General features: G+C 51.6%; 1 protein-coding gene across 5 annotated transcripts; it reads right to left on the bottom strand.

Moving 5' to 3' along the window:
- Positions 1 to 525: 525 nt before the first annotated feature.
- Positions 526 to 13,252, bottom strand: LMBR1L (limb development membrane protein 1 like). 5 transcript variants are annotated; one of them, XM_026000243.2, is made up of 17 exons: positions 12,826 to 13,252; positions 9,880 to 9,964; positions 8,766 to 8,799; positions 7,411 to 7,550; positions 7,117 to 7,220; positions 6,109 to 6,235; positions 5,270 to 5,338; positions 5,066 to 5,130; positions 4,663 to 4,735; positions 4,488 to 4,571; positions 4,316 to 4,392; positions 3,451 to 3,528; positions 3,232 to 3,305; positions 2,902 to 2,992; positions 2,735 to 2,801; positions 1,321 to 1,482; positions 526 to 1,123 (listed from the first exon to the last, which is right to left on the bottom strand). In XM_026000243.2, exons 1-17 carry the CDS (start codon positions 12,895 to 12,897, stop codon positions 1,056 to 1,058), a joined length of 1,470 nt encoding a protein of 489 aa, XP_025856028.1. In that variant the 5' UTR covers positions 12,898 to 13,252; the 3' UTR covers positions 526 to 1,055. The 5 variants fall into 5 exon arrangements, with proteins under 5 accessions (XP_025856028.1, XP_025856027.1, XP_025856029.1 ...); XM_026000242.2 differs by having other exon boundaries at positions 8,766 to 8,940; positions 12,826 to 13,233; XM_026000244.2 differs by having other exon boundaries at positions 9,880 to 9,981; positions 12,826 to 13,192.
- Between the last annotated feature and the right edge of the window lie 1,696 nt (positions 13,253 to 14,948).

Here is a 14,948-nt window from a genome sequence, read left to right as displayed (position 1 = left end):
TGGCCCCTTGAAATTGCACAGTGCACAATCTGCGTCACCTGGAGCAGACTTTGTCCCCACCTCCCCCACACACAGCAGGGGGGCTTGCCTAGTGTTCTAGGCACTGATAGCCTCTGGGAAGACAGTTACCTTCTTCTCTGCAAACCACAAACCCTTGTCAGTCAGTCTTCTTTCATTTTACATGCAAGCCACGTCAGGGAGGACAGGGCTGAGGATGTTGTGTGCATAGAGGGGGAAGTTATCCTACCCCTACACCCATGCCCACCTACCCCCAATAACCAAGGCACAAAAACAAGGCAGGAGTATAAGGAAGAATCATGAGACCAGTCAGCTTTAAGCAAGGCTAAGGGAGGAGGAGCTTTTACTGTCTAATTGTATGACCTAACTAACACTAGACCCAAGTCCCTAAAAGATACTAAGAATGCAGATGGAGAAGGGAAAGGATGGTAGGTAGGATCTCTCGTTTTTCTCAGTTGGTAGACTCAGAATTGGTGGGAATTGTTCAACAGACACAAAGACAGGCCCTTTAAAAAACGAAAACAAACCCTGGGATCAACTTTATTGCTCATGGTTGTGGTCGCTTCTTCCCTATGCCCTTGTCCCTCTGATGGTCCAAAGCCCCTCCAGGATAGCACAGTGCTTAGGTTCTGCTGGGCCAGAGGCAAGGGAGACAATCCGCCTCCCAAGTCTGCTCCCAGCTCAGTCTCTCCCCTGTCCCCACCCCACCCTATTGCACATCAAATCATGTAAACATGGCTACGGGCATGGCCCTGAACAGCAGTGAGGCAGATTGATGTGTAAACAGATTTGGGACCAGGAGCCAGACCCAGTCACTCAGCCCTGCCCCATACTGAGGCCCACAGTTAAATCTGGAAAAGCGGGGGAGCCTGGTCCCAAACTCTGGCTCAGATTATGCAACAGTGCAGACAGCTCAGCTCCCCTCTACCACCCTCTCAGATTCCAGGTCCTGAGGTCCACCCACCCCCGGGCGCCCCTCCAGGCCTGGGCAGCAGATGGCAGTGTCCAGTTTTCTCCCTCCCACTCCCAGCTGGAAGTCACTGGTGCTGGGTCTTCCGAGATGCCCGGGGAAAACCGGAGACAGGCAACGGCAATCTGTCCAGCCCTGGAGAAGACGGAGGGCAGTCAAAAGCAGGGTACAGGTCTAGTCTTGGGGATAAGGCAACCAAGCCATAGAATGGGTATATGAGATGCCTTACAAACAAAGAAAAGAGCATACCATCCCTCCTGCCTGGATGACCATGGTTCCAGAGGGCCCCACCTCACAGCCACCCCATTAGCCCACACCCCCACTCCTCTCACCAAAGGCCCGGATCAGCTCTGCCCGCACAGCCGCGGTAAAGGTCTTCACCAGACAGAGAGTGGTGAGGCCTGCGAAGGCTGCGTTGTAGAGGAACACGATGTAGAAATTGCCCAGCCAGTTGAAGCGTCCAAAGTCACCCAGCAGGTCAAAGTCAGTGAGCCCTGAAGTACAGAGGCCAGGGTAGGAGTGGGCTCCCCAGCTCCTCCCTGGCTCAGAGCCCAGCTTTCTGCTGCCTCCTAGTGGCCATATCTCAACACTGCAATCGATAGGTTGGCCTCTTCCTATGCGTTAATTATTCCTTCTTCCCAACTGTCTCAGAGGGAGTTATGGCTGTTGAAGAAAGTGTCAGCAGCGAGGCTTGCTCCACCTTCCCTTCCAGAGTTTGGCATCTTCTCCTCCAGTGTGGAGGCTAAGACTCCGACTCTAATGAGGCTGCCTGGGTTCAGATCCAAACCCCACCCCTAACTGTGATCTGCAGCAGATTCCTTAAATTTCTGTGCCTCAGTTTCCTTAACTATAGAGAAAATAATGGGACTGTGAGAATTAAATGAGACAACACACATAAAGTACTATATGCATCAGGCATTATTCTAACAGTGCCTGAACCCTTAATCATCATAATGTCATCCCAAGTCCAAATTTTAGGGCTATCTCCCACTTAAAATAATATTCTTACCTACATACAACCTAAAGGAACTAACCAGTAGACCCACAAGCCTAGTTTTCTACTGAATCCCTGGCATAAGTACAATGCTATAGTGGAGACAATATGAAGTAAAGAACCAAACAGAACTGATGTGAATACTAAATCATTTAGGATATATGGTTGATGATGTGGTGGAGGGGTGATGACCTCTGCAACTCCCATACTACCCTGGGGGGAACTATTACACTTTTGCATGCTTTTACCAGGCAATTCTAGATGAGAGCTCTAACGATGGGAGAAGGACGGAGTGTATTATTTGATGTCCCAGTGTGTGGAAAAAGCACTGGACTGGGGTTTAAGAGACAAGGTGTTCTAGTCTAACTTGGCCTTGCTTCAAGCTAGTTATATAACTACATAAATCAATTAGCTTCTTTGCTTCTTGTCTTTATAAAATGAGAATATGTATTAGAGGATCCAGTGCATTGGAAGATTTGGGGGAAAGTGGTGCTTCTCCACCAAAAAAAATGGAAGTAAAAAGGGAAGCCGTGGGATGTAGCTAATGGAAAAGTGTGAGCTTTGAAGTAACACTATTTTGAAGCTCAGCACAGGCATTTTACAGAGCCTCAATTTCTCCATCTGTATAATGGGGGTAATACCTCCTTGTAGGTTTGCTGTGGGAATTAGAGATAGCACATATATAAAGTACATGCTTAGCACCAGTAGGTACTCAGAAAAAGCCAATTCCCTTACCTCCTTTTGCTACTTACCCAGGGTTCGAGAAAAGACCGGAAGTGCTGAGCTTAGGACCAGGAGACAGACACAGTTCCCAATTATCTAGGTGGAAGTAAGGAAAGGAAAGGTGAGGGTAGCAAAGCTGCCAGCACCTAGAGCCCATGCATGCCCCCAGAGGCTTCCTCTATTCCTGCCCAGCTACCTGTGTCATGGCTGTGTCATGCCATCTGGGCCGCAGGCTCCGGAAGAATGGAGAGCTGTAGAATCCCACAACTGAGGATATCATCAGGTAACTGCCACTGGGTTAAGGAAGAACTGGCTAGCCCCCAAGGAAGGATTAATGCCTCATCTCAAAGGGAATGGACCTCTCCCTTGACCCTCCTTTCAAATAAAGTAATTTCCTTCTTTCTGAATCCTAGGTTGTTGGTAAAGTCTTGCCCCCTTCCCCATCGTCCCCACCACAGCCCCAGGAGACAGGGTCAGCGAACTGGTGGGTGTCCAGTGAGGCAATGGTGAGTGTCCAGAAGGATACAAGATGAGTACAACCTGAATGACGGCACCAAAGGAACCCAGCTTGGAGAAGGAGACTTGGCCCAGGGAGGCATCCTGAGAGAAAGAGTAGTGTTGCTCTGGAGTACTTCCTACCAGGAGCACCACCCAGCACCCACACCCAGCCTTCCCTCTGGCCTCAGCTTCGGTCTCTCACCCCAGGCCTTCTTAAGCCCTCCCCCAAGAATACGCAGCCTGGTACCTGCATGCCCCGCGGCATGGCAGCCTCATCGATGAGCAGCTCCAGGATGTGGATGGCCACAATGAGCACAGAGAGGCCCTGTGTGAAGCAAGATCATGGACTCCCATTCCTGCCCCAACCCACAGTTGTATTTGGAGTTGAATGTTAAGAACAGATACTCTGGTCCAACATTTTCAGTTTTCCATTAGCTGTGTGGGACCTGTTCAAGGCCACTGCTAGCAACAGAGCACCTTTGAGGGTACTATAAAACACACCCTTTTAGGGTGGAAGGATTGTAAAAAGTTTGACTAGAAAATGTGCCTTGGGGTGCCTGGGTGGATCAGTGGTTGAGCGTCTGCCTTTGGCTCAGGGTGTGATCCTGTGATCCCAGGGTCCCGGGGTCGAGTTCCATATCGGGCTCCCCGCAGGGGAGTCTGCTTCTCCCTCTGCCTATGTCTCTGCCTTTCTCTCTGTGACTCTCATGAATAAACACATAAAATCTTAAAAAAAAAAAAAAAAAAAAAAAACGGAAAAAAAAAATGTGCCTCTTCCCCTAGACCAATACAACTTATTTCCAAGTCTAGAGCATGGCAAGTTGCGGGGAGGGACTGATTTCAAGCCTTATTTTCACCACAGAGCAAGCCTGTTAACTACTCAGCGGCCATGTATGACCTTAAGCAAACTCCTTCACTCCTCAGTTTCTTCATCTACAAAATGGGGATCGATATACTCAGTACAGGGCAGGACATAGAGCAGGCAATCAGTGAGGGGCAACTACGGTTATTGATGATAATCGGGTCCCTGCATCTCTTCTCTCTTCCCTGAGAAGACCTAAAGCAGTCAAGAACCTGCTATTCCTCACCCCCACCAGGAACGGAACACCTACCGTCAGTACCAGCAAGCACAACATGGCCAGGGGGTAGCCCAGGTTCCGCTGCCAGGCTGAAGCCTTCCGTCGTTTCTCTGGAATGGAATGGAAGCTGTTAGCAAGGGCCTAGAATGATGGGCTACTCTCCTTGGGGAAACACAGATATCCCATTCCCTACCAACCTACATACCCAGCAGGACTCTCTGTGTCTGCAGAGCCAGGACCTGTCTGTGCAGCAGCTCCATATCCAAATGCAGCCAGCAAGAGGTGGGATCTGAGGGCAGAGAAGATGGTGCTGCCTCTCAGTCCTGTGGCCCCTGCCCAAGCCACACCCACCATCCCAGCTGAGGAGAACCATGACTTACTGCAAATCCTGCGGGTTATAGCTGCCTCCTCAAAGGCTGAGCAATACAGCTGCTCCTCCAGGTCTTCTAGCAACTGGGACAGGGGAAAGGGAAGGACTGACTGTCAGAGGCTCCCTGATCCCAAGGGCCCCGTCGGAGACCCCTGCTCATCCCAGTCTCCAGTCTCATTCTTTCCCCCAACTCTCATTCACCACCCTGTGGCCAGAAGCTTTGTCTAGTCCCTCCCAATTGCCCTTTGTTCTGCCTTGCATGTCTGGTGACCAGCTCCAAATGATGAGGTTGAAGGATACAGGAGCCAACAAAGGCTGTGGCTTTTTGCAAGGCGTGTGCTGCACAACTATAGGGTTGCTTCACTGTTTGGCTCCAGCTTTGCAGGAGTCAAAGGGCAAGGAGCACTACGTACCCGAGGCTTGACCAGTAGCTTCCCGGTGACTGAGAACATGCGGGCCAGACCTAGTGGAGTACACACTGTAGGGACAGGAGCCAGTTACCTGCCAGCCCTTTTCTCTACCACTTCCCTTACCCGTCCTTCCATCCCCTCTCCTTCCACCCTGGTTACTTTGATCCACAGACCTCGCCCATTCCCTCTAAGACCCTCAACACTCACCCAGGAGCAGCAGGACCCCAAGAAAGGAGATACAGGAGTAGAGGTAGGGGAGGTAGTACTCCCAGAAGTCTAAGGGTAAAAAAGACGTATGTCAGCTGGTCTCTCGTCCAGCTTCCCGGGGGTTGATGGGCCTCAGAGACTAGCAAGGACACCACACATAAGCCTACAGGGGTTAGGCAAGTAATGCAAATAAGGAAAGCTGGCCCAGTGTCAGCAGAAGAGGGAGCAGTGGGGGGCTACAGCAAACTGGAGGCCCTATGCTGTATCTAAAGAACACAACTGCTCGGGTGCTTGGATGACCCAGTTGGTTAAGTGTCTGCCTTCAGCTCAGGTCATGACCCTGGAGGCCTGGGATCGAGGACCACATTGGGCTACCTATTCAGCGGGGAGCCTGCTTGTCCCTCTCCTTTTGCTCCTCCCTCCAGGCTCATGCTCTCTCTCGTTCTCTCTCTCAAACAAATAAACAAAATCTTTAAAAAATAAAATGGACAAAAAAAAGAATACAACTGTTATTAGGCCTAGTCCCTGCAATCTGATGTGGTTGGATCCTCAATCTTGTCAGGCAAAGCCACAAATCTGGATATTAATGTGACATCTCTCAACTTTTGCATGTCAGCAACTGACTCATTTATATTTTTAATCATTGCATGGGCCCAATGGATCATTTCTGCAAGTTGGACTTGGCTTGACATCCATCAGTTTGAAATTTCAGTCTAAGAAACATGGTCCCAATCTTCTCCACCTTAGAGGGATACAGTTGTTCCATGCAGGAGAATATCAGCCAACTGCAGAGCCATTCAGCCTGGGTGGAGGGGGAGGGAGGAAGTTGGCCTTCTCACCATAGAGTGACTCCCGGCTGGCCTTGTTGTTGTCCACAATGGCTGATGCCACCCATACCATGCCCAGCACCAGCAGGGTGAGCAGCATCAACATCACCACTGTCTCGTAGACCCGGCCCAGGACACCCTATAGGAGGAGGCAACAGGAAAGGGGCAGGATCAACATCAGGGGAAGGAAGGAGACATGGGATGGCAGCCTGGCTGGGAAAGCAGAAAGGACTGGATTCAGGAGACAGGGAAGGGCGTCTCCCTCTTATTCCACTAAATCACCCTGTCCTCCCACTCTTCATCTACGGCCATTTCTTATACCATACCAATAGTTTTCATTTGCAAATCCCCTCCCCAGTTCCCTTCCCCATCCTGCCCTGCCATGGGAGGCTGGTCCCCAAGGGCTTCATCACACAAGTTCTTTGCCCTCTGGTTCGGTTTGCCCAAGGGGAAGGACAGGCAAGAGGGTGGAAGGCAGGAAGAGAGAGGGATCAGGGTATTTCTTCAGTTTCCTTCAACCTTTGGCACTATGGTTTTAGCAGTAGCTGTGAAGCACCTCCCAGCTTCAACTACCAATGGGTTCCAGAAACTATTTCTTCCTTTTGCTCCCACAGGCCTAGGGGTGGTAATGACTTCCTGCTGACAGTAGCACCTCAAATTCTTTGTTGATCCCCTTAACTCTGACTAAACCTCTGCAAATAGTCTTTGTTAAAATCTTTCCAGTGGGGCACCTGGATGTCTCAGTCAGTTAAGCAGCCAACTGGATTTCGGCTCAGGTCATGACCTCAGTGTTGTGAGACTAAGCTCCATGTCGGGCTGCATGTGGGCATGGAGGCTGCTTAAGATTGTCTCTCTCCCTCTGCCCTTCCCTTCTCCAAAAAAAATTAAATTAAATTAAAACTAAATTAAATTAAAATTAAATAAATAAAAACACAATAAAGTAAAATGAAATCTCTTCAGTTGAACCACCTGAGTGGAATTCTGTTTCCTGCCTAGATGATTGATATATCCCCCACTCACCTTTCTGGAGCCAGCAAAGCCCTCGGACTCAGTGAAGAAGTATGCAAAGGGCATGAGGAAGATGAGGGACAGGTTGGAGAAGAGAAACACAAGGTTCCAGAGGCCTAGAGCAAAAAAGGAAAAGCAGAGGTGATTGGCGGGAGGCAGGGAACAAGCTACTGGGGACTGACCATGTGGTGGCAGAGAGGGGCAAGGATGGGGTGATACACAACTAATTAGCCGAGGCTGTCTATGTCTGCCTGAACCTAGTCTATTCCCTCTCACCACCCCAGGTTGGAACCAGAAGCCACGTACCATGGATGAGAGAGCCATTGAGCCACTGGATATAGTAGTTCCGGGGCAGTGAGAGCAGCACCTCATTGCTGATAATGGAGAAGGGCAGGAGCAGGACAGCACCCAGGGCGACAGCCAGGGTAAAGGTACAGAGCTCAAGCCTGGGCAGAGAGAATGGGTAGTGCCCTTGCTTAGACACTCACTTCCCTCGGCCCAAGAAGCCCTCCTCATCCCCTGGGCACTGATGGCTTCTCCTAGAACTACTTGTAGCAGTGACAGACCCAGGGGAGGAGCCATCCAGCCAGGGCTCTACCCACTGTCCCCTAAACTCCCCCTCCAGGGAAGCCTTGGCACAAGGGATGGACACACCTTAGGCATTCATGTCATAGGCCGTGACACTTGCCCAGACTATCCCCAGGAATGTGGTCCTCCTACACATGCCTGCCAGGTATAGCAGGCATGCCAAGCTAAGAGACTTGTCTTCTCTGCTCAGAGATATGGATTTCTGAGCTTGCCTTCTCTAGCCCAAATAAGAGGAAAGTCACCCCATATAGCTAGGCCCTGCATGAAGGCACTAGGCAAAGGGGGAAAAGGAGGACCTGAAACCCAGCTTCATAGCTGAGGCCTGTGTCCAGAGCTGCCTCAGGTGAAAAGAAGAGACATTTTTAGCTAGTTGGTCCACCAAGGGGGTAAGGTTGCCTTCTTTTAATCTGTTGATCAGAGGGGCCATCTCTATATTTTCCCTATATGTACTAATGCATAATAACAGCCTGGAGCAAAGCCTTCTCAAAACCAAGCACACCCGGGATCCCTGGGTGGCGCAGCGGTTTAGCGCCTGCCTTTGGCCCAGGGCGCGATCCTGGAGACCTGGGATCGAATCCCATGTCAGGCTCCCGGTGCATGGAGCCTGCTTCTCCCTCTGCCTGTGTCTCTGCCTCTCTCTCTCTCTGTGTGTGTGACTATCATAAAAAAAGACAAAAAAACAAAAAAACCAAGCACACCCTGCCCTTAAGGGTTCCACTTTCCACATCCCCTGCTCTATTCCATCGGTCTACATTGCTGCCCCACTCCTTCCCTGATGACCACTGGGAGGTGAAGCCAAGCTGGAATCATTTCCGGTGACTCAGGCCCCAACTCACACACAGTTCCTGGCCAAGAGGCTCCCAGAAACTCCTGGCCTAACCAGGGATACAGGAACAACAACTTTTCCAAGCGTCCCCAGAGTGAGGTGAAGCCGGAACAAGCCAGAAATGGGGTGGAAGCAGAAACCCTCTCTTCACTGCATGACACTCCACTCTCCCCTGAGCTCTAGGAGTCTCACTAGATCCCAGCTTCTAAAGGGTTCTAGTGCCAGGAGCTGGGACGGCAACACTTACGCAATCTTGTTGACTGTAGCATCTTCATCATCCACTACGAGAGAGAGGCACGGGAAGAGGCAAGAGATCAGTGGGCAGCTCTGGGAGCCATCTGTGCTGCAGTGTGCCCTACTTCCCCTTCCTTGCCCCGTGAAAGAAGGGCCTAGGCCACAGAAGCAGAGCTGGAAAGGAGGCCCTGGGAGAGTTAAATGCTATGAGTCCCAAAACCTATTCTCTGGCTGAGGTGGCAGCTTAAAGATCTGTGGTCCCAGGTGGAAAGAGTACGAGCCAGAAATTCTCCTACTTCCCCCCTCCCCCCCGATCTCTCTCATTGCAGGTTCCTCTTTGCAAGCTGAAAATATAAAAAAAACAGCTGGTCTGGGAGGTTGGTTACATCAGTGGCTGGGTGCAGCAAAGGGAAATGAAGCGAGGGGGTGGGGTGGTGAGGAGACTCACAGAGAAAGTCCTTGGGAGAATTATATCCCTTCTTGGGTTCATGAAGCCTTCTGGAGGGGAGTAAAGGCTAGGACCAGGACAGGATGATATGGACAGGCTGGGGCTAGGAATTGGGGGAAATGTTTCCCCCCAGATCACACAATGCCTACAGGAAGGAAAGTTCCAATCTGAGGACACTTAGGTCTTTATAAAGAGAAAGGCCACCATCACCGGGTGCTGCGGGGCCCAGTGGTCAGGCAAGTCTTCTGTTCCTCTGTTCCTAGGTCAGGTCGGTGTGAGTGTCCTTGTTGAGGAGAGGACAGAGCTTGTGCCCATGGTAACATTCACCCTGTAGCTGTCCATTTTAGATTCACAGAGGGCTTTCACATGAACCATCTCCTTTGGTCCACACAATGTCAACGAACTGGTTAGAGACCCTTAGGCCCATTTTCCAGAGGATGGAACTGAGGCTCAGGAAAGTTATATGACTTTCCCAGTGGCTTTATTAGTTGTAGACCCTTCTGTCTAGGCTTTCCACTATACCACCTGCCCCTGCCTGTGGAAAAAGGGAAGCAGAAGAGGCAAAGACTCCAGTTTTTCCTTTCCCAGCAGGCGCCAAGGGCCCACTCCCCTGAGGCTGGCCCCATGGCAACAGGAACACTGGCAGAGGGCAGGGAAAAGGGAGGGAAGTCACAGGTACCTGTGGTGAACTCAGCAGGCTTCTTGAAGTGCGTCAGGGCAATGTGGCAGAGGATGTAGAGTGTCGCAAACAGAAGTGTTGAGATCTGTGGCAGAGTGTGAGCTAGGATGAGAAGCTCTAATAACCAGCACATTCCACAGCCCCAGTGGCCTCTCTATTAATTCTATGGGGTCACTGTCCCAAAACAAGGCTCCATACTTCCAGGAGTTCCATGTTTTTCCCCAGGATTTTCTTCTAGTCAGGGCCTCAAGGGCCCCTTAAGAAGGACCAGACAGCATTATGTCCAGCCCTATGAAGGTTTTTCTGGGAGAAAATAGCTTCAGCTGACCCCTGATTGGTAAAGAGGCCGAGAAAACTAGAGACACATATACACACATACCTGAAACAGGCCATAGAACCAAAGGGACTTTACTCCTAGTGTTATTGAAAAGGGAAGCAGGTTCCAGGAAGAAGGGGATGTTTACATTGTCCTGACACTCGTCTCCTCCCTTCCCCCCTTGCCCCTGCTGCCACTTTGACCCAAGCTCCAGGAGAGAATAAGTAGGAATCATGTTCTTAGACTAAGTCAGAATGTCTACTCTATGTTTATTCAGGGGCCTGAAAGATCAGGTCTGTTCTTGGCCAAAGCAGAGTCTCATTTAATCCCCTGCCCTGAGAGTAGACCTTAGTTGGGGCCCATCTAAAATCCACAATGCTGGGATCCCTGGGTGGCTCAGCAGTTTAGCCCCTGCCTTCAGCCCAGGGAGTGATCCTGGAGTCCCAGGATCGAGTCCCATGTCGGGTTCCCTGCATGGAGCCTGCTTCTCCCTCTGCCTGTGTCTCTGCCTCTCGCGGTGTCTCTCATGAATAAATAAATAAAATACTTAAAAATAAATAAATAAAATCCACAATGTTTCTAGAGCCACATCAGCCTCTTTAAAGGCTACCAACTCCATGTCCCTATTCAAGCTACTTCCAACTCCAGAGTCAGGCTGTCCCATGCCCTCTGGGCAACTAGCCCTCCACTCCATAGTTGTGGCAGGACTTGGCCAAGTCACTCTGCGTATGTAGGTATCCCTACGCTACCCCAAGTAAGCTGCTGTTGCCCAAGAGAGGAGACACTGGTGGGCCTGGCTCTACAATCAGAGCCAAAGGTTCTTGAGGAGATGCTATTGCATTTATTATTTTTTAAATTATTTAAGTAATCTCTACACCCAACGTGGGGCTCAAACTCACAACTACGAGATTAAGAGTTGTACACTCTTCCGACTGAGCCAGCCAGACAGCCCAAGATGTTACTGCATTTAAATAAGTAAGCTAAGAGAGCAGGATCAGTCTCATGGGTCCTCCAGTCCCCGAAAGAAGCTGACCCCATAGGGAATCTGCACACAGTTATCTATACATGGAAGGAAGAAGTCAAAGAGACCCAAGAAGAGTGATGGGTCCAGAACAAAGTTTTAGCTTTTAACACTAGGGAAACCGAGTAGAATGAGTTACTCAGATTGTACTGAAGATTTCTAATTGCCTAATGCTCCCTCTGTCCTTGGGCTTGCGTAATAGCCAGGAAGGTGGGAGGGCTCAAAAGGTCAGGCTGGAGTTCCACGCAGTTCCAGCAGAGGCTAGGTCATTCTCTAGAGCCAGGTGGGGGAGGCAGCAGAAGGCTTCAGGCTGCCCTTGGCGGGCACTGGTGTCCTCAGCTAACAGGAGTAAAGAGTGGGGGAGACATCAAGGAGGCTGCTTCTCTGTCCAAGGTCTCATCCCTCCCTGTTCTCTAGGAATGTGGGCTCTGTCCCTACACGGTCTCAAGGCCTGGGCGTGTTCTCCACAACACACCCAGCCTCACCATGTGGGACTATCCACTAAGAATCACCCAAGGAAAGCTGGTCTGGAGTTCCACACGTGGACTGATACGGTCCCTGCTTTTCAGTCCTCACACAGAAGAGCAGACCTAGTTATGTCATGGCTCACTTTATCCCTCCCTCCAGCCTGGAAGCGGCCCAGGGCAGACTGAGAAAAACAAAGGATGACTCCATCAGTGGGTCCCCCTACTCATTAATACTTCTATTCTTTCAAACTTTTCCTTTTTTTGCCTTCCGTTTAGCATTTGGGGATGAGGGCTACTCTGGGGGGGGGGGGGGGGATGAACTCGGAGGAAAGACAGAGGGGGGGAGATGAGAATTGGAAGCAGCCCTGAGGCAGATGCAGCTAAGTTCCCCAAGGTTCCCCAGGGGCCCAGAAGAGGAGTCCATCTCAGTGTGGCAGGTTCAGCTGTTGCCCTGGGTGGCAGTGAGGGCCTAAGGCACAGCCTGCTGCCTTTGGAGCACTGGGGATGGGTGGGTGGGGGACCACTCACAGGGGAAATCCCTGAATGGCTGGGGAGCTAGAACCTCGGCTTGAGGGGGAGGGGGGCGGAGGGGGGGGCGTCCGACAAGCACCAATGAGGGGAAAAGAAGGGGGGCAACTTAGTTGTTCTCCATCTCTACGCAGTAGAATCCATCCCACAAGAGTCCTTTCTTCCAAAGTGGGAGGCCCACCAGCGTGCCCCGTACCTCTGGCACGCCACCCCTACACCTCCCAGGTCTTTCCTGGAATCTCCCTTTCGTCAAACATCGGCGGAGTTTGCGGGGTCTCCCCCAACCAGACCCATCCGTCTCAGGCTCTCGGAGGACGGTCGAAATCCGCGGACTCGCGGAGCCGCGCCGCGAACCCCCCGCGAGGGGTGGGGGCCTGGGGGGGAGGGGCGGGGCGGGGCGGGGCGGCGGGGCCGGGAGGAACGGAAACCGACCCGCGGCTTTGTTTACCGCGCAGCTGCCCAACCGATCCGGGCGCCGTCCTCCGCCGCTCGCCCCCGGCCCCCGCAGGCCCGGAGCCCCGGCCCCCCGCACTCCGACCCCCCCCCGCCCGCGACCCCCGGGCTTCGGCCCCGCTCGCCCCTGTATCACCCTTGCTGCCCGGGGCCGTACTCACAATGCACTCGCGAACCCTCTCGTGGAATAGCTGCTCCCGCACGGATAGCACTTCGTAGTCAGCTGCTTCCATACTCTGCTCAGCATGACTGGGGCGGGGGTGTCTCCGGGCCCGGGGAGGACGAGCGCGGAGGAAGCCGCCGCCGCCAAGCACCCGGACCCAGCCGAGGAGCCTCTCCTCGCTGCCTGCGACGGAAACTCGGGGTAATCGGGAGCTCAGATTCAGCCGTCCGGACGCCTTAAAGGGGCAGGCACCACGCGCCTCGATTTAAAGGGCCCCGGCCCCGCGTCCTGCTCCCTCCCCTTTAAGGTCCGGTCTCAGGCAACTTTAACGCAAACACCCTCCAACAAGCTGGCGACGAGGAAGCGCAGGTGCGGGTTCTATCTACGGGAGACCAACTGACGACACGAGGGATGGGCGGGCTTCTGCCAACGAGCGGAGTTCATTGGCTCCCAGGGAGCTGCCGCTCATCGCTAGAGGGACGCTGATAGGCTCGCTCCGTGGAAGGAGGCGGGATCTCTGGGGCCTGAGGGTGCTCGCTCGCTTCAGCTCCTGCGGTTGAGAGAGGACGGTTCCTGCGTTTTCCCAGCAACTGAGATTTTAATTTGACCGTGGTTAAATGAACCATCTGGACCAGGGCAGCCAAGCAGGATGTGAGGGCACCAAGGGGGTTCTGGAAGGTACCGCTGCCCAGTAATCCAAGGCCTGTAGCAGCATTTCCTGAAAGTGTGTTTCTATGGGGGGGGGGGGGGGGGAGGGGGGCGTGCTCCAGTGCTAGGAGTTTTCATTCAGTCACTCTTGTGGGAGGCCTAGTGTGTGGGGGAGCAAATACTGGAGAGAAGTGGATAGACAATCACAGAAATACCTCTCTGACACTTTGTAAGGAAATACCCACGGGGATCGTTACTCTGTGCCCCTCACTTTATAGACTTTTATCTCCTTTTTACATCAGGACAGCCCTACAGAGGAAGGTATGATTAGCATTTTAGAGATTAGAAAATGGGTGACAAGTTGTCACATGCCAAGGTCACACAATTAAGGAATGCTTCCTGCGACCTTGCAATATGTACTGTTTGGGAAGTTCCACCTCCCCTCCGTGGACTTGAATCCTTTCTCTAAATTGGAGAAGTAAGGGAGACTCAAAAGAAAGGCTGAGTTTTGCAAAGCTTCCCCACTGAAGAATAAGAGCCCATTGTAAGGGCCTATGCATCCAGCTATTATCTAAGCAAGAATCAGAGGCCAGAATTAACTGCTAAATTCTGTACCCTGGTAACTTTTTCCAGGCAAGTTATTTTTGTCCCTTTTTTTTGATTTGCAACAGAACCTTGGGAAATAAAAAGCATATACTTATATATATGTATATGTACACACATATATATGTGTCTATACACACATTTGTCTTTGGTGATCGCAAGACAAGAGGAGCTAAAGGGCTGATTTCCACCCCCTTAGCAACCAAGCTTGGGGTGCACAGAACTCCAGTGGGAAGAGTGGGCAGTTAACAAAGAGAAAAAGCTAATGGGCTGGGTCCTGGGATCTGCTGCTCCTTGGGAGAAAAGGAGAGCACAGGGAGGTGGCTTGGACCTATTGTGTTTTAGGAATAAACACATTGTGTTTTGTTTGGCTCACAGTGTTTTTTTTTTTTTTTTTTTTTAAGATTTTATTTATTCATGACAGATAGAGAGAGAGAGAGGCAGGGACACAGGCAGAAGGAGAAGCAGGCTCCCCACAAGGGGCCCAACACAGGACTCGATCCTGGGTCTCCAGGATGACGCCCCCAGCCGAAGGCCGTGCTAAACCGCTGGGCCACCGGGGCTGCCCGGCTCACAGTGTTTTTAACAAATCTGAACAAACATTTAAAACACAGGATACCTTAAAAATTCAGATTTCCATCTCTTAAATAGAAGATCCAGCCATGTGTCCTCATGGCCCAGTAGATGGGGCAGGATGCGTTTCAATCTTCCATAGTCTCTATCACTTGGGTAAGCACTTAGATTCCACCAGTTTTCCCATTGACATTGTCAGCCCAGGTGTCCATTTGAGGTTGTGACCTATGAGCTAACCCCTCTTACTGCTTCAACTTCATACCATCTTCACCCCAGCAGTTCCTGGTGGACCCTACC

The sequence above is a fragment of the Vulpes vulpes genome, chromosome 8 (genome assembly GCF_048418805.1).
Source record: "Vulpes vulpes isolate BD-2025 chromosome 8, VulVul3, whole genome shotgun sequence".
Classification (NCBI taxonomy): domain Eukaryota; kingdom Metazoa; phylum Chordata; class Mammalia; order Carnivora; family Canidae; genus Vulpes; species Vulpes vulpes.
This window is presented reverse-complemented; position numbering and strand designations above follow the sequence as displayed.

Bases quoted from the DNA above. Each gene is read 5' to 3' on its own strand.
- LMBR1L (XM_026000242.2), bottom strand. From the start codon at position 12,897: ATGGAAGCAGCTGACTACGAAGTGCTATCCGTGCGGGAGCAGCTATTC. The intron at 3,529-4,315 runs GTAGGTGTTCCG...TGCTTCACACAG, and splicing joins TGTGCTTGCTGGTACTGACG to GGCCTCTCTGTGCTCATTGT. The intron at 3,306-3,450 runs GTACCAGGCTGC...TCTTTCTCTCAG, and splicing joins CCATGCCGCGGGGCATGCAG to GATGCCTCCCTGGGCCAAGT.